Raw genomic sequence first — 18,194 nt, 5'->3', positions numbered from 1 at the left:
CCCATCCCCATCCCCATTCCCACCCCTCCTCTAACTCCGGGAGCCGAGACCCTGCACCCCCCCCCGTCCGTCCCGCACGTACGCGCCCCCACCCCCCGCCAGCCTAATTGGGCAGCCCCTCGTTAGCAGCTCATCAAGAAAGGGCCGGGGCGCCTCTTTCACTCCAGCTGCTGCCCGCGGGACCCGTCAGGACCTGGCAGAGGGAGGATGCGAAGGGATGGGGGGGGACACAGCCGGGACCCCCACTGCCAACCCCCCAAGCGGGATGACACGGGTGGCTTTGAGGAGCCGCAAAACCCCCGGCGACACGTCCCCTGAACAGAGCGGGGTGGGGAGGGGGATGTCGGGTTGCGGGGGGTCGGGGGGCTGCATCCCCGGGGGGTGCTGGCGCGGGGCGGCCCGGGGGAGGCAGCGGCGGGGGGTGTGGGGGGAGCCGGGTGCGCAATGGCGGCGCGGGGCGGGCAGCCAATGCGCGGCGCGGGCGGTGAAGTCATGTACCGCGGTGCCGCAGCCATTGGCCCCGCCGCGGCCGCTCGGCGCAACGAGCGCGTCAGTTCTCAGCCCGGCTCGGCGTCACGCGAAATACCCGGGGGGGGGGTGAGGGGTAGGGCGGGGGGGCGCGGAGACGGGCAACCACACGGTGAGGGTCTCCCACGGTGTCACACACCCTGGATTGGGGGGTCCCTGTCCTGAGCGTGTGCCCCCCCCCCCCTTCCCACCCCCCCCGCCCCGGTGCTGCTGGCCACATCCAGTTAGGCCTTGACGGCCTGCAAGGGACAGAGGGGGGGACGTGAACCCTGCGCCCCCCCCCCCCACGTCGGTGCGATCTTCTGGCTGCGGGGCTGAGCACCGCCCTGCTCGTGACATGGGTGGGTTTGGGTGGGGGGGCGCTCAGGGCCGGCCCCCACCCCCCAGCCCTGGGCCTCAGGGCTGTGGAAAATGAATAGGGCGCCGGAGTGTGGCTGGGTGTAGGGGGAGACCCCAAAGGGATGGCCCTGTTCCGGGGTGCACTGTGGGGTGCCCAGGGGGGGCCCTACCCTGTACCCGGGTGTGAAGTGGGGGAGGGGAGGGGTCCCGAGGGGTGTCATCGTCCTCTGGCGCAGCGCACAGCGTTCGGAGGGGTGTCCCTGTCTCGGGGTGCGGTGAGGGGGGGGTTCTGGGGGTGTCCCCGTCCCCCGCTGCAGGGGTGCACAGGAGGGGAGAGGGTGTCCAGGTCCTGGAAGCACCACAGCGGGGGGGAGGAAGGAGAAGGGGGAGGGGGAGGAGGAGCTCCGCAGCAGCGCGGGGGTCCTCAACGGCATCTTTGCGGCCGCGCTGCCCGGGGTCCCGTTTGTGTCCACGGTGGGTACGAGGGAGGCGGGGTGGGGGGGGCCTGTAGCCGTCCCGGGGCGCAGAGCTGGGGCGGGGGGGGTGCCCGGGGCGGTGGCGCCCGGCGGGGGCGGGGCGGGGCGGGCCCGTCTCTATAAAGCTGCCGTCGGCAGCGGCGCCGCGTCCCCTCCCGGCGGCGGCGCGGAGCGGAGCGGGCGGCGGAGCGGCTGCGGTACCACCAGCAGCGGCGGCTCTGCGGGGCCGGTGAGCGCCGCCGGGGACGGGCCTGGGGGTTTTGGGGGGGGGGCTGCGGCCGAGACTGCAGCCGCCTGACCACCCAACCCCCCCCCCCCCCAAACCTCCTCTCCCCGCAGGTCTCGGCCAACCCCCGGACTCCCCTCCGGCTCTGCCCCCCACCCCCCCACCGCGCCTCCCCCCTCCCCCCCTTCCCTTTCCCCCGCCCCGGTTGTTGTTTTTGTTGGTTCGGGTGGGTTTTGCCCTTCGCTCCCCCCCCCGCCCCGTCTCCCCCAGCAACGCCGCCCCCCGCCGCACCCCTCCCCGCAGCAAAATGGTGCAGAAGAAATCAGAGATCCCGGGTTTCCACCGCTCCTTCAAGGTAAGGTGCTGCCCCCCACCCCCCTCCCCCCTTCCTCGCTGCGTCCCGGGGGGGGGGGCTCCGGGGCCTCTCCGGGGCCGGGGTGCGGGCAGGGCCGGTGCGGGCCCGCGGCGTCCGGATCCTGCGCTCTGCAGCTCCCAGCGCCGCATCCCCTGTCCGGGGGGGGAGCTGGGGGGGGGGGGGGGGGGCGCGATCCGCGTCTTGCTCGCCGCGCCCCCTTCCCCTCCGCCCCCCACGACACCCCCAAAGGAGAGAAGGGCTGGGGGTGTTGCCGTCCAAATCCCTGTTCCCCCGCTTCCTCCCCCCCGGGGGTGCTCCCGGGGGTCGGATCCGCAGCCCCCTCCCCGGGCGGGCGCTGGGATGCTGCAGCAAAGCTTTGCTCACCCCGCTGCAGCTCCCAAGGGGGCTCCGTGGGGGGGGGTGGGGGGCGGGGCGTGTGTGGTCTGCACCCACTCACCCTAAACCTGCAAGCGGGGGTGCTGAGCTGCAGTGGGTAGGTGGGCTGCCTGCGGGGTGGGGGGGTCCGTAGGGGCTCAGCAAGGCCCAGCCTGGGACCTGTTGTACAAACATGGGAGGGAGAGCCGGACCCGGCAGCACCCCTTCCCCAGCCTGGGGGTGCCCTGGGCACTGTCAGCCCACAGATGTCCCGGCTGGTGTCATGCCAGGGGTGTGTGGGAGGGGGTCAGATCCTCTGGGGTCCTGCTCCCCTGAATGCTCCCTCTTGTCCTAGTGTGCGGCCCGGCAGCTTGGTGGGATCTTTGTTTAGTTTGGCTCCCAGCACTCCGAGGGATGCTGGGAGCTCACCCGAAACCTGCCAGTCTTATTTTAGCTGACACCTAATCCTGCTTTTAAGGCTTTTGGCTGGGGGGTTGGCTCCCACCACTACCACCACCACCACCCCCCTGCCCTGGGTGCCTGGGGGGTGAGGGGGGGGACACCTTGAATGAGCTGATGGTGTGCAGTGTCCACCCCATACCTCCAATCCCCCAACCCTTTTGTGTGTCGCTGCTGCAGCAGCTGGTGGGACCTCATGCCCCTCACCCCCACCCATGTGCTCCCCCAGGAGGCCTCATCCTGCCCCTTGTGCAGGGACTTGGGCTGGAGCTGCTGGTCCCAGGGGTTGGTCACACCTCAGGGGCCTTGGCTCAGGGGGGCTGCCAGCTGCAGGGCAGTGCTGCACTCACAAATCCAGATTTTCTTGGAGGGGTTGGAAGCTGGCAAAGCGCTGGGCAGGAGCGTTTTGGCCGCAATATCTGGACTGATGCTTGTTCAGGGGGGTGCTCCTGGCATGACCCCACAGCCCTGCATCAGGGATGGGGTTCTCCCCAGCCCCCTGACACTTCCCCAGGCAGTAAACAGGCACTTTCTGGCTTTTTCTGGCAGCAGCAGCTGGGGTTTGCTGTTCGTGAGACGTGCTGGGGCTGGCAGCTGGCCCGGGCACCAGGGCGGGTTTGGGAGTGCGCCAGGAGCTGCCATCTCCACCCAAACAGATTTTGTAACCCCACAGAGAACAGGACCCTTTCACCTCCCCGGCCAGGTGCCCCTGGCACTACCCTTCCTGCGGTGGAGTGGCTTGGGGTACTGTGAGGAAGAGGGTCCTGGTGTCCCCTTTGGGGTTCTGGGACTGGTGCCGGTGGGTTTGGGGCAGGGGAGCCAGTGGTTCCCACACCCTTTGCTGATCCAGGGCACTGGGAATGTTTGGGGTGGGGGCCTGATCCTGCCCGAGTCACCGGTGTCTCGCAGCCCCACAGGGCTGAGCTGGCTCTGGTGTGCTGTGACCTTGCAGGGAGCCGGGAGGACACACAGCAGGGTTCTGCTGGAGCCCATCCTGCTCGGGCCTAGTTCAGGCCTAGGGGGAGATTTGGGGTTGGGTTGGCTCAAGTGTCCCCAGCCCCCTCCTCATCCCCTGGCCTGGTGTGGAGGCATTAGCCCCACAGCACTGTCACCATCAGGAGAGGCAGTCAAACCCTTCTTTCTCTTCCTTCTCCCATGTCCCCCTGGCAGCAGCACGGCCAGCCAGTGTCCTGCACCGTGGGGACAAGGCCAGGCCCGTGCCGGGTTTCATGTCTGTACAGGATCTGCTGGCTGCCACCTCACTGCACTTCTTGGCCCTTGCAGGGACAAAACCCCTTCGACCTGGAGTTCGACCAGTCCAACCCCCTGGAGCCCGTCTTCAACTTCGAGTGCCCGTCCCGTCCCGGTGAGCTGCGGGGGCTCTCCCACAGCGCTGTGTCCCCGGGGGTCTCCTCCCATCCTCGGCCCTGGGATGTTGGTCCTTCGTGCTCCCCCAAAGGCTTTGGGGGGCTGCCCCGAGGTGGTGCTGAGGAGGAGCATGGGGCAGACGGGGGTGGCTCATGGCAGTGGCTTTGCTCCGGTGCAGACATGCCTTCGAGTCAACCCATCGACATCCCCGATGCCAAGAAAAGGAACAAGAAGAAGAAGCGCTGCAGAGCCACCGACAGCTTCTCGGGCAGGTTTGAAGGTAAGCGGGGGGCTGCCTGGGGGTACCCCTGGGCTGGGGTAGGGCTGAGGCCCTCCTGGTGTCCCCGGGTTTGGGGACAGCTCGAGGAGAAGGGGATGGATGTGGTGTGCTGTGGGGCTGGCAGCTCAGGTGACCTCTCCCCTGCCAGATGTTTACCAGCTGCAGGAGGAGGTGCTGGGAGAAGGGGCCCATGCCAGAGTCCAGTCCTGCGTTAACCTCATCACCAACAAGGAGTACGCAGTGAAGGTAAAAGCTCTGCTGCTCAAGGCCCAATTCCCTCCTGCCTCAGTTTCCCCCTCTGCTTTCCACATCTCGTGTTCTCCCAGCTCCCGTGATCTGTGCTGGCACAGAAGGGTGGTTTCATGGGCTGGAGGGGAAGGAGAGGGGCAGGTGGCACCCCGTCCCCTGCTATCACCAGGCTTTCAAACCTCAGTCAACCCCCTTAGCCACGCTCCTCTCCCTGTAGGTGAGGGTAGATGGGAGGTTAAACTAACACTTAGGATGCATCTGGGACTTGGGGCAAGCAGGGGCCTGTGGTGCCGGCAGGATGGCCCAATCCTGCTTGCCTGGGGGGGTCTCTGTGCCCCTGCAAGCACATGGGTGCTGGGGGGGGGGGTGGAACAAGCCAAGCTCTTTCGGTGTTGGGGTGGTGGTCCCACAGCCCACTACTCTGCACGGCCCCAGCCATGGGGTGGGAGGGGGTTAGGATGGGCCCCGTGTCGAAATACTGCCAAATTCAAGGGGCTCTTGATTTTCCCCATGGCCCTGGGGGGAGCTTTGGGTGCCCCAGTGGGGAAATCGAGGCAGTAGGAAGGGCCGAGTGGCAGTGGGGGTGCCCCCAGGGGCTGGGCCCGTGGGAGCACCCAGCTCTCTCCCAGCAAGGCTGGGGTCCCCACCCTGTGGCACGTCCCGCGGGCACCCGCTGTGTCACATGGACCTCGGCTTGGCTGGCCCGGGGAGGGAGCGGCTTGGCACAGCCTGGGAACAGCCTGTTCTGCTGCCTTAACCCCTTCGGGCACTCCCCTGCCTGCCTCCTCCCAGCTCTAGGGGTCTGCAGGGCCAGCAGTCGCTGGCCCCAGCTCCCACCCGCAGCGGTGCCGCTCCCTGAGCCTCCCCCCTTTTGTTCCAGATCATCGAGAAGCGCCTGGGACACATCCGCAGCCGGGTCTTCCGGGAGGTGGAGATGCTCTATCAGTGCCAGGGCCACAGGTACTGCAGGGCAGCCCCTGCCCACCCTCCCTGAGGGTATGGGGAGTAGGCTGAGGCCGGGCTGACACTCGTGACACCCATGGGCAGCAGCCAGCTCCCTCCCCTCTGCCTCTCTGGGAGCATCTTGAGGTGCCGTTAAGCAGTTTGCCATGATGATGAGGAGGGGGGGTTTGGTGGCCAAGTCAGAGGGGTGTTGAGTTGAGCTGAGCCGTTTGCCCATCAGCTGTGGAAAGCTGCTGAGTGGGGCTGTTTGTGGAGAGGGGCAAGTGAGCCAGGAGGGTCTGTGAGCAATTAGGGAGCTGGGCAATCAAAGGGCTTCCCTCCCTGGAATGCAACTGGGGGTCCCAACCACAGGGTTTCAGTTGCTGGAAGCCCCGTTGCCCCTTCCTGTGTCCCCACGGGGGTGTGGGAGGCTGTGGGGAGGGGGAACCCCAGGGGGGTTTTGAGGCTGATGCCCCCTCCCTGGTCTCTGCAGGAACGTCCTGGAGCTGATTGAGTTCTTTGAGGAGGAGGACAGGTTTTATCTGGTGTTTGAGAAGATGAGAGGGGGTGAGTGCCATGCCGGGGTGGGGGGAGTCAGGGGGATGGGACCCCCCACAAGCTCCCCCTCTGCTCTTGCCTGGCTGCAGGCTCCATCCTGACCCACATCCACCGGAGACGCCACTTCAACGAGCTGGAGGCCAGCGTGGTGGTACAGGACATTGCCAGCGCCCTGCACTTTTTGCACAACAAAGGTGAGCTGGAAGGGTCTGGGGTGCTGCCTGGTCCTGGGGGGGGTGTGGTGCCTCCCCCCATCCTCCTGCCAGGGGCCAGTGCTGGCCCCAGGCACAGGGTCAAGCCCAGCAGCATCACAAGGCGTTTTGGGGTGTGGAGCCTGTTCCTCTGGTTTGACCAGGACTTGGGGCCAGCAGCAATTTATTCTTTTGTTTTTTTTTTGTCAGGACACAGGTGGTGATTTGGGGCAGGGAGGGGTCCCTGTGCCACCCCCAGACCTTTTGCCATGGGCAGAGGTCTTAGGGGAGAACTTTTTACCCTCATCATCTCTTCTTCCCCTCAGGAATCGCACACAGGGATCTGAAACCAGAAAACATCCTGTGTGAGAGCCCGGACCAGGTGAGTGGGGGGGAGGGGGGGGCAGCAGGGGGGGCTGCTCCAGAGATGGGGGGGGGGTGCTGCCTGGTTGGGTGCTGCAGCATGTGGGGTGGTGTGAAGCATGGGATAACCTGGCATTAACGACCAGGCTGAGCCATGACAGCAGGGCTGAGGGAGCTGCTGAGTTGGGGGAGTGGGGGGTCACAGCCCAATTCTTCTCCCTCCCAGGTCTCCCCAGTGAAGATCTGTGACTTTGACCTGGGAAGTGGCATCAAGCTCAATGGCGATTGCTCCCCCATTTCCACCCCGGAGCTGCTCACCCCAGTAAGCATGCAGTGCAAACTGGGGGGCTGGGGGGGTGGTGGGGGGTGGGGGGGTGTTGTGGAATGTCTATGGGTGCCCCCTCCCCCCCACTGGCTGGGGACAGGGCTGCGTGTAGACATCCCCTCCCCTGCTTATCGCTCGCATGGCTGATGCTGCGTGTCCCCTCCCCGATGCGGTTACATAACGCGGGGGGGGCGGGACGGGGCGGTGCGGGGGGGGGTAGGGGGGGGCTGGCAGGCAGCCCAGGCTGCTGTGAGCCTTAGCAACAGCCGGCCCCGGTGGAGGCGGCTGCGCGGGGAGGGGCTCCCGGGAGAAGTGGGTCAGGCCAGAGCGTGGAGGGGGTTGGGGGGGGCTGCGTGATTCCCCCGGATGCTGGTGAGAGGGGGCTGGGGACCCCCCCCCGCCCCCCGCAGCAGTGTATTGTGTGCCATGCACCCCGTGCTGGGTGGGCACCCCAAAAGCTTCCAGGGTGACCCCTGCGCTGTAAGATGTCTCTAAGTCTGGAAGGGGGGGGACACACACACAGCCTGCCCCGCCCCCACGGGAAGCCCTGCTCCTCTTATCACCAGCAGCAGGATCCTCCCCCCCCCACAACACACACACACACCCCTCCCCGTGCAGGGTGTTGCCCTACACCCCCACGCCTTGTGGTTGCTCAGGCAGGGGAGGCTGATGCAGGCACACAACAGCCCGAGTGCCGGCCAAAACACTGCACCCACCCCCCTCCTCTATTCCTCTGCCCTGGAGCAGGGGCCACGTTTCTGAGGTGTCCCGAGTTTCCCGTTCTCAGCAGTGGGGGTGGATGGGTGGGCAGCTGCCCTGTCCCTGTGGGGTTACAGCCCAGCTCTGGGGCTGGGCGGCCTTGGGAGTTCTTTTTCCTTCTTTCTTTATTCCCCCCCCACGCCCTCCCCTTTTCTCCTTGGGTGTCATCAGCTGCTGGGGCTGTGGAGGCCTCTCGTTAGGAGGCCTCTCGTTAGGTTGCAGGGTGATTATCTGCTGGCTGCAGCTTTTTTTTCCCCCCCTGCCCTCGTCACGAGGCCTGTGTGGGCCGGGGGGTCACGTGCGCTGGAAAGCCCCAGAGTCCCGGAGCGATAGGGGAACAGGCCCTGGCTCTGCCGCTCCTTGCGTCAGCATTAACTCCTCTGGCACCGGAGCCCACACCGGGCAGGGGAGCGGGCAGGGCAGGCTCGTCCCTCTGCCTGCACACAGTGGTTTGCAGCCCCACCCAGGCCATGGGGCCTTCTCCTCCCTGAAGGGAGCGGAGGAACAGGAGGGGAATCAGCTTGTTCAAAGGGGAGATAATGGCAGGACAAGGGGGATGGATTAAAGCTGAAGGAGGGGAGGGTTAAATTAGATCTTAGGGGGAAGTTCTTTGCAGAGAGAATGGTGAGGGGCTGGAACAGGCTGCCCAGAGAGGGGGTGGGTGCCCCATCCCTGGGGGTGTTCAAGGCCAGGTTGGCTGGGGCCCTGGGCAACCTTGTGTAGCTCCAGGCCTGGAGGTTGGTGTCCCTGCCTGTGGCAGGGGGTTGGAGCTCTGTGACCCTTGGGGTCCCTTCCAACCCATGCCATTCTATGATTCAATGCTGCCATGCTGATCTGGTCAGGTGGTAATGGTGGCACTGACCCCCCTCACGGGATGCCTGGCAGGGGGTTACAAACCTTTATGCTTTTTTATTTTTAAGGGTGTCACCCCCCTTCCCTCCCACACCGAGGGGTGCGGCAGGTCTGTGGCAGCCCTCGGTGCTGGGGTATGGTGGGAGAACTGTGTGTGTGGGGGGTGATCCATCCTGGGAAGCAGCTGTGTCTGCACCCAGCTTTCAGAGAGCGCAGCCCTGTACCTCCAGCTGGACAACCCCCCAGCCCTTGTCCCATCAGCCCACCACCCTTCAAGGCCCCCGTGCTGAGGCTCAAACCCCTCTCCCCCTCCCTGCAGTGTGGCTCCGCTGAGTACATGGCCCCGGAGGTGGTGGAAGCCTTCAACGAAGAGGCAACCATCTACGACAAGCGCTGCGACCTGTGGAGCCTGGGTGTCATCCTGTACATCATGCTGAGCGGGTACCCCCCCTTCGTGGGCCACTGTGGCTCCGACTGTGGCTGGGACCGGGGCGAGGCGTGCCATACCTGCCAGGTGCGCGGGGGGGACCCCGGCATCGCCAGAACCCCCCCCCCGGCTGGTTTGGCAACTGGGCTCCCAGCTCAGCCCTTGTCATTCCTCCCCCAGAACATGCTCTTCGAGAGCATCCAGGAGGGGAAGTACGAGTTTCCTGACAAGGACTGGGCACACATCTCCTTTGGAGCCAAAGACCTCATTTCCAAGCTGCTGGTGAGAGATGCCAAGAAGCGGCTCAGCGCGGCCCAGGTCCTGGAGCACCCCTGGGTGCAAGGGGTGAGTGTTGCTGCCCACCCCTGCCACCCCACCCCCTGAAAGCCACGGTGGGGGACATCCCCTTGCAGGGCCCCTGGCTCTGACTGGCTGTGTTTTGTTGCAGTGCGCCCCGGATAACACCCTGCCAACCCCCATCATCCTGCAGAGGTGAGTGCTGGTGACCTTGGGGTGGGACACACGCCCCCTCCCCACCCCCTTTCCATCCTGGCTGCTCTCCCTGGAGGTCTGCTGTCCACCCTTGCTGCTTTCTGGGGGCTCTGCCACAGCTCTCACGGTCTGGGCAGTGGCTGTAGCGCACAGTTTGGGTTTGAGCCATGGTTTTGGTGCCTTCCCAGTGCCTTGTGGCATGAACACAAAGGGGGGGGGACATGACACACCTGATACTTGACCCTCAACCTCCCTCCACCCCCCCCATCCCCACCACTCTGAACCCCCCTCTTCCCCACAGGAACAGCAGTGCCAAAGAGCTCACCTCCTTTGCTGCCGAGGCCATTGCTGTCAACCGCCAGCTGACGCGGCGTGATGAGGATGAGGAGGAGGAGACGGAGGAGGAAGCACAACCCATCATCATCAAAGCTACCTCACGGGCCATGCAACTCTCCCCCCCCTCCGAGTCCAAGCTGGCCAAACGACGGCAGAAGAGCAACCTGGCCAAGGCGGTGGCCGCCGGGCAGCATCTGGTGGCCCCGCTGGTCCTGGTGGCCGACCAAGCCTAAGCTGTGCCCCTGGGACCTGCTGTACCCCTCCGTCCCCCACCTCTTTCTTTCTTTCTTCCCTCCCCACCCCTAGAAACCCACCGTTTCTGGCTAGTGACAAGATCAGGACTCGTCCCTGTGGCTGGTTTCCAAGGTTTTGCTGATCTTGTGGTCTGGGGGTGGGAAGGTTTGGTGAAGATACAATATTCTTATTTCTTTTTTTTTTAAAGGTATTAAATCAAGCGTGAGGTTGCTTCACCCAGGGCATACTCAAGGACATCTGACAGACACATGGACTTTTGTTTCCTGACTCTTTGTTTCTCCTCTGACATTTCCCCCCCCCCCCCTCTCCTCCTCCTCCCCAACGCCAAAGGACTCTTTGTATCTGCGGCTGCTCTGACGATTTCAGCTCATTTCATACTGTGAACAAAAGACCCTCGGTCGCCTTTGGAACAATGGGAGTCGTGTTTTAACCTTGTCCCTCCCCTCAGAGCTGCAGATCTTACTCCCATGTTTGGGGTACATCCCACAAAAAAAAAAAAAACAACCACTCCCCTTCTTGGGGAGTCCAGGAGGCACCTCCCAGGTACGGGGAGCCCCTCCATCCTGTGCCTGGGGGTGTCCCTGCCTGAGCTTTGGGGGGACACGGTGGGTGCTGTGCAGGGAACTGCTTGGGCCATGGAGAGACAGTGTCGGCAAGGGGAGCAGCACCCTGTCCCACCAAGCCACCCTCTCTCCTCAGCAGCCTGCTTCCAGAATAAGCTATTCACCCCCTTGTCTTCTCTCTTTTCTTTTTTTTTTTCCTTTTTATTTCTGGTTTTGGTGGGTTTTTTTAACTCTTGTTGGTTTTAAACTGCTAGCTGTGCTTCTCTACAGGGCACGGAGAAACGTCTTCCTTTCCTCCTGCACTCTGGCTGGCAGCTCCCTGGGGGTAAGGTCAGAGCTGGGGAGGGATGTGCAGGGATCTGGGGCTGTGCTCTTGTGCTGGGTCGGGTGTTGCACCCCTGGTTTTTTGGGGGGGTGGGGGGGTAGAGGGGTGGTCACTGGTGGTTGTGTGCCCTCACATTGGTGCAAGGAAGGGATGAGGTCTCCAGGGCAGCCAGAGTAGTGGAAAGATAAATTTCCCTCTGGGAACAGTGGGGTGCTTTATGGAAAGTGAAGGATCCCCCAAACACACTTAAAGAGCGTTGGGACCCGCTGCAGGGTGGTGTGACCTGGCGTGGCTTTGGGCTGGCCCCAAGGCTGCTGTGGATGGAGGGGTCTGGGGGTGCAGAGGGTACCAGTGCCCTGGGATGCTGGTGGGCAAGCAGCTAGGCTGGCAGCAGCATCCCAGGGACAGGGCGTTGGTTGGGCTCAGGATGTGGGGCTGAGGATTTGGGGTGAGGGCAGCAGTGCTGGAGCAGTGTGTGGTCTGAGGGGCAGTGGGGAAGAGTTGGGTGCACGTGTTTGTGTGTGTCCATGTGCATGGCTGTCCCCCCCTGTGCTGCACAGTGCTGCCCATGGAGCTCTGGGGAAGGGGGGGATGCATGTGGAGGGAGGACTCAAGGCTCTTGGCTGGTTTCTGCCATGCAGGGCTGGCTCTGGTGAGTGAGTAGCTCCCACACTGAGAGCCAGGCTGGCATTAGCTCCCCAAAACCCTCTGCACCCAGCCAGAGCAGCAACCCTTTGTGCCTGTTGTGTCCCCAAGCTGCGCCTGCTGCCGTCCCCGTGCCTCACCAGGAGGAGGGAGGGAGGGAGGGAAGGTGCCCCCTTCATTAGCAACATCCTCTCCCACCTCAGTGCTTTGAGCTTTATATTGTGGAAAAGCAGCCTTGGCCCATCCCGTGGGCAGGTGAAGGCTTTGGGAGCCTGGAGCTGGGGAAGAGACTCCCCTGGGTCCCCAGCTCAAGACAGTCACTGTGGCCAGAAAAAAAAGAGTTCTCTTTATTTTAAGACTGCTGACAGCAATACTATGCAATATATGTTGTTTTATGTTTCAGGGAGGTGTGTGTGAGTTACCTTAGGAGATGATGATCTTGGCTGTTGATGGAGTTTGGGGCAGGGACTGTCTTTTTTTTTCCACCCTTCCTGGCTCCTGCTCCAGCTTTGGTGGGTTGGGGAGGGCAGCCCCCTCCCCAAGCCACCCACCCCCTGCCATACTATCAATTTGCCCTCTTCCCTGGGTGCCCCTAGTCCCACCATGCAGGGTGGGGAGGAGTGTGTGGGGGGATGAGGAGGGGAGATCCCCACACACAAGACACAGGGACACCCCAGAGAAGCCTCCTTTAAAGGAAAAAAACAAAGCCCATCTTGATTGTACATTTGTTACTTTTTATAGCTCATCCTGTTTTATCAGTTGTAGATAATTCCTTGTTGTCTTATATTAAGAAATACTTGAATGGTGTACAGTAAGCGCTGCCTTGAGCTGGTATTGTGAGAGCTGTTGGTAATGCTGCCACCTGCAGCCTTTTTTTTCTTGTTTTTTTAAGGAAAAAAAAAAAAAAACCCAGCTGTGGGAAGGGGATGGCAGGGGGATGCCTCTGAAATGCTGTTTCTGTCCCCTGTGCTTGTGTTGGCAAACCATTCCTCTCCACTTCCCACACATAAGACCTGTCTCCTATATATATACACACACTCTTTCTCTCTTCTGATGGCTGGCAAGGGGCCTGGGTGACCCATGCTGTGTGGAGCTTGTCCCCACAGGTGCTTTGCTGAGGCGTGGGTGCCCTGGGCTGCTGGGGCTGCGTTTGCACTGAGGGGCTGGACATGCTGAGGAGCATCTGAGCTCTTGGCTGGTTGCTCAGCCCAGGTGTTTCAGCTCAGGAGTTGGGTTGGATGTGGACCTGGTGCTCCTGGCAGAGCATTCTTGGGTGAGGACCAGTGGTGAGCTCCCAGCAGCTGGTGTGTGGCAGGGTCTGTGTGTGTAGAGCAGCCTGGAGATGATCCTTAAGAAGATCCCATAGCCTGGGTGGGGGGGTTGACTCTGAAACACCTCTAGCCCTGGCTCGCAGTGGTGTTGGGCACCCATGGGTGCCTCAGCAGTGCAGGGCTCCATGGAGATGCTCCTGCCAGGGCTGGACATCCCCTCCCTGCTGCTGGTGCCTCTCCCAGGGTGGTTTCCATGCAGATGCTCCCCAACCCACAGTCTAGCACCAGCTGACCCTTCTTGTCAACACCCTCCTTCCTCTTCCTCTTTCAAAGCCTTTCCCCCCACCCCATAGAGCATCTGTCTTGGAAACCAACTTCAAAAAGTTGGGCTTTTTTTGTTTTGGTTGTTTTTTAAAGCTGGAAATTTTAGGCATTTTGGCTTCCTCTCCTTCCCCCCCCCCCTTCCCTCAGCTGACTAACTCGACTTAGAACTGGTTAGGAATGTTTACTGTGAAGCTAACTTTTTTTAATTCAAAACAGGAGAAAAAAAAACTAAAATAAAGGTTTCTCCACTTCACAACTGATGAAGACTGCCAAAGCTGGGTCAGCAAGCCACGTTAAGGCACTGTTGGTTTGATCACTGGCAGCCTCTGAGTGGGGGATGGCTGGAAAATCAAAAGGCAAATTAAAAGACACCCCCCCTTCCCCCCCAAAAAAAACCAAACCAAGCACTTTACTGTATGTACCAGGTGACCTGATACAGCTAAATTGAAGTTTTCCTTTATAACAATTGTTGATGCCAGAATTTTGTATTCTGTTTTGTAAGAATTTAATAAAAATGCATTGAGACCTATGTGGTGGGTGTGGGTTTGCCCCAGCTCAGAGCTGGGCACCGTGCAGCTGCTTGTTCTTTAAGGAAGAAAACCCCAGAGACCAGAACCTCAAGGGTTGGGGTAAGGAGAGTTTACTGGGGTAGCAGAGAGGTGTAACAGGACAGCATGTGGATGTGGGCAGCCTGGGACCAGCACTGGTTTCTCCAGGGCAGTGAGCCCCTCCACTGCTCCATCCAAGGGTCCTTCCCAGTCTCTGCCAGCTCTTTCTCAGCATGCTCCTGGTCCCTGGGAGCCAGGCAGGGCTCGAGCAGCAGGGTGGTGGGTTCAGGTGCCAGGAATAGAGGCTGGCAGTGGCTTGGGTCCTGCCTCACTTTTCCCAGCTGGGTGGTGTGACCCATCAAATCCCCAAACACAGGGTGGGGGGTCATGGTGCAGCCCTGTGCTCCCTGCTGGGGGGCTGGGTAGCTGCTGCTCCTGCTCTGCAGGCTGGGGAGGGCAGCTTGGAGCCAAGGAAAGGTCCACAGCAACTCGCTGCTGCTAAGTCTGTGCTTACAGCCTGATAACCAGTGCAGCTGTTTCCTGTGGTACCCGGGCAGGGTGGCTGCAGGACTGCCCATTCCCAGGCTGCTCCAGGTCCCCTGGATGCAGAGGATGAGGAGGAGCATGTCCCATTCTGCTGTGCTCTTCCTGTCTCTGTTGGATAAAGCTATTGCTCCCTCCTGTGCTTGGGGTCACCACATTGTGACCCTGCACATTTTACTTCCAGCTTTCCTTTCCCTCTTGTGTGTTGTCTCACCTGTGCTTGGACCCTCAGCTATCTGCTCCAGCCACCCTTCCTCTCCTGCTGTATCCTGCTGACAATCCACCTTCCAAGGTGCTGTGGGTGTGCCAAAGGGGGAGCTTTGCCATGGAGGGTGATTTAGGTTTTAATCTCTCTAAAACTTATTTGTGTGCCCTCCTCCCCTCTCCCCCTTCCTCCCCAACCACCCCTGGAAAGCACCTGGTAGCTGGAAAACATCTCAGGGCACGTGCAAAGAATGGCAGCTCCAAAAATAAACCAACGTTGAGTTAAAATAACCTGCCCTGCTCTGGTGCTTGAGCATCAGCCCAAAATAGGCTCTCCTGCTGGGATAAAGGAGCTATAAATAAGTCTCTTGTCGATTTGCATTGGAGAAAAGCCCTGAGGCAGAGGAGCAGCGATGCCACCCACGCTGGCCCGGTGGCTCCCAAGAGCCAGGGAGTCACTGCAGAGCTGCTGGGATGGCCCAGGTGATGTAGTGGGTCAGTTGGGCTTTGGGTGACGTGATGGTGTGTGTCAGGATTGAAGGGAGACCTTGGGTTGTGGGTGGCCGGTGGAGTGGTGCCTGGTTCCAGCACAGGGTGAGGGTGGGGGAGCGGGCACACAAAGTGTCTGCAGGATTTTGGGTCTCAGCCTGGCTGTACCAGGGACAGGAGACACTCCAGTTGATTAACCCCTCTTCTGGTGCACAATCTGCTTGGAAAAAAAATCCTGACATGAGGCCCGTGTGTTCCTCAGCCCCCAGACTGGTCTCCTAAACAGTTAGGGAGCCCCAAAACCACTTGGAGCATGTGGAGATGGAGGCGTCAAGGGCTATTTTGGATCGAAAGAAAGGTTTCATTGCTCCTTTCTATGTTTTTAAATTGTTTTATGGGATGGGGAAGAGAAGGAAAGAACCACTGTTCATTTTACATCACCACTCCTGCCCAGGCAGCCAAAACAAACCAATTTGGGGTGGGGTTTTTTTTGGTAGAACATGCTATTTTGGTGTCATTTTGTGGCTGGTGTGTAGGTGTGCAGGTTTACCCTCTGTGGCCATCTCAAGGATCAACATGCACCCTGGCAGAGCCCTGCCTGCGCTCATCAGCAGTTGCTGCAGCTGAATGCCCTGCTTGAGCCAGCCCCTCTGCACCAGGACAGGCTTTGGTGGCATGAGTGCTGTGCAGCCATCTCCTCCATCAACTGGAAGAGGTCTTGGTCGGTCTCCTATTTGTGAGGTTGGACAGTGAAGTGTGTCTTTTGGAGAGCCACAGGGTGCAGGTTCAGCTTTCCCTCAGGATTTCAGCTCCCCTGAGAAAGGGGAGTGAGCGAGTGGCTTGGTGGGCATTTGGCCTCTAGCCAGGGCCAAACCACCACAAGCTGCCTCCACATTCCTGGCTTGTGCTTGGGATACATGTTCCAAACTCTTTTTTTTTGCCTCTGAAAGGTAAAGAAAGGCCAGGTAACCTCTGCCACCGAATGCTGAGCCCTCCACTCCCACCGGTTTCATCCAGCTTGTACAGCTGAGCCCCTTGATTTCCCAACCTGTGTTTGGTCAGCCTCCATCAAACACCATCTGAATCACACTGACACCTCTGCCCAGAGCTGTTACTCTGGTTAGACTTTCCATTGTCTTGCCATTACCCCAGCTAAAACAGTGCTGCCTTTTGCTGAGTGCCTCACTTGTGAAGAAATCTGCTGGCTATCAGCTCCAGAAATAATGGCACTGGGCCATTTTTAGGAGTGTTTGTTCTCAGGTTTATTTTGGGGATGATAAAAGTCTCCCATATGGCACTATTATTTTGTCTCCCATATGGCACTTTACTTCTTTTGTCTAATACACAGCTCATCACTGCTGCTTTGCTCAGGGGACTCTGTAGCAAACACCTTGTCCCACCCCACAGAACCAAGACGACAGTGTCCCATGAGGATATCTGTGCTATCTGTATTATCCCTCCTTATTTCTGCAGCTCACTCGAGCCTCTGGGTACTGCCAAAAAATAAACCATCTTAGTTTATTTCATCCTGTGCCAAATAAATTGGATGTAATGACCCACAGCAGGGCCAGGAGGGTAAAACGGAGAAGGGGGGTGGTGCTGGGAAGATCGGCATCCAACGGGGAGGATCCGATTGCTGGCTCTGTCCCACTGCTGAGTATCAGATTGCCTTCTTGTGTGACAGAGAAGCTATGTCCTCCTTGGCAGGCACACCAAGCCCTCTGAGACATCACTGTTTCCTGAAGAAGGCCCAGCCATGGATTTGCTGAATTTAGGGAGCTGAGAGCAATACAACGGCGAAGGTTCAGCCATCCCCACCAGCACAGGCTGGGCTGGATGCTCACACACTGCCTGAGCAGGGCAGTGGGCTCTTGGTGACCCTCCTGATAGCACTTCTGGAGCAGAAGGGCTGTGCAAACACACACACACACACACACACACACACACATACACACACTGGTGTCCACCAGAAATCAGAAGTGTCTGTGTCCATCCCTCCAGCCACTCAGCTGGGCACACGCAGCAGTCTTTAGCTCCCTCTAATGTTTATGGCCCGAATGAAACAGCCAAAAGCCAAACAGGCCTGAGCAGGGACTGGGCAGGTGTCCAGACAGCACTTTTACAAGTCAAGGAAAAAAAGAAGTGATGCTGAAATGCGTGGAGCCAGCCCAGCCAGCAATGGGGTGTGAGCGTGCGACGTGCCAAGCACATGGTGTGAAAGACAAAATGATGCAGTGTTTTTAAATTAAAATGCACTTGTGTTTAATTCATGGTTATTATCTATGTAAGAAAGATTCTGCAACAAAAAGAGCTCTCCATCTAAAGGCTCCTACTCGTTCCTGCAGGCACAGACCAGGTGCCCCAAGGGACTATCAGTACGGCCAGCTCTGGACTCTGCAGAGCTGTGGCTACAGGAGTTTCCCAAACTCATCCATGTGAAGTTGTTACCCAGCAGTAAAAAAATGTAACAGAAACCTGCCAGCATGTAAGACAGCAGAAATAGCTAGCTGACAACAGGATAAAAACTCAGGTCAGAAATTCTCAATCAAAATTAGTGGTGTAACAACATCCACTGTCATGTGTCATGAGAGCATCCATGGTGGTTAACTGGGGATCCCTGAGCCGTGTACAAGGGTCTGAAAGCTTTGAATCGATATAAATAGCATGTCTTTGTGTACTACAGAAACTGTGACACAAAGGCACACAAACCAGAAGGGGCAGGCAGGACGTCTGCTCGCTGAACAGGACAAATCAAGGAGCACACATTTGCTCCCTAATGCACGTGCAGGCACTTCACAGAGCTGAACACAGACCAGGGGACGTGTAACAGAGAAAGGGGGAATCTAATGACCCCATGAAGAATAAATCCCTGTAATGGTTCAGTTACTGAGACTGTAGCAAGGCAGTTGTACAGCCTCTTAATTAATCTTCTGCTTTTTGGACTCCTCCTGCGATTTTCCACCTCAGGCTGGCAGGGCAAGGAGATGGTCATGGGTGGGGACCTGCTGGCCATCTTCTGGGGGCTCGGTAGCCATGGGGCACAACCAGGTGAGGGTTCAGGCCGCTGCAGATCAGCCTGTCCCTGAGGAGAACTGCAGCTTCCCGGTGTGTGCAGGGCCATACCCAC

General features: G+C 60.0%; 1 protein-coding gene across 2 annotated transcripts; it reads left to right on the top strand.

Annotated features, from left to right (window-relative positions):
• The first annotated feature begins 1,526 nt into the window (after positions 1–1,526).
• MKNK2 (MAPK interacting serine/threonine kinase 2) lies at positions 1,527–10,370 on the top strand. Of its 2 annotated transcripts, none has more exons than XM_084276350.1 (14): positions 1,527–1,572; positions 1,683–1,924; positions 4,043–4,124; positions 4,305–4,406; positions 4,555–4,652; positions 5,536–5,615; positions 6,091–6,164; positions 6,245–6,349; positions 6,673–6,728; positions 6,936–7,031; positions 8,965–9,159; positions 9,253–9,417; positions 9,521–9,564; positions 9,866–10,370. In XM_084276350.1, exons 2-14 carry the CDS (start codon positions 1,877–1,879, stop codon positions 10,131–10,133), a joined length of 1,413 nt encoding a protein of 470 aa, XP_084132476.1. In that variant the 5' UTR covers positions 1,527–1,572; positions 1,683–1,876; the 3' UTR covers positions 10,134–10,370. The 2 variants fall into 2 exon arrangements, 1 of the variants encoding a protein (XP_084132476.1); XR_014617889.1 differs by having other exon boundaries at positions 1,528–1,924; positions 9,866–10,266; positions 10,343–10,370.
• The last annotated feature ends 7,824 nt before the right edge of the window (positions 10,371–18,194 follow it).

This window comes from Gallinula chloropus (assembly GCF_964237585.1).
Source record: "Gallinula chloropus genome assembly, chromosome: 28".
Taxonomy (NCBI): Eukaryota; Metazoa; Chordata; class Aves; order Gruiformes; family Rallidae; genus Gallinula; species Gallinula chloropus.
Note: the sequence above shows the minus strand (reverse complement) of the source record. Positions and strands in the feature narration are given on the sequence as shown.

Excerpts from the sequence above, each read along its gene's own strand:
- MKNK2 (XM_084276350.1), top strand. The coding sequence starts at position 1,877 with ATGGTGCAGAAGAAATCAGAGATCCCGGGTTTCCACCGCTCCTTCAAG. Across the intron at positions 4,125-4,304 it reads CGAGTGCCCGTCCCGTCCCG|ACATGCCTTCGAGTCAACCC; the intron begins GTGAGCTGCGGG and ends GCTCCGGTGCAG. Across the intron at positions 4,407-4,554 it reads CTTCTCGGGCAGGTTTGAAG|ATGTTTACCAGCTGCAGGAG; the intron begins GTAAGCGGGGGG and ends CTCCCCTGCCAG.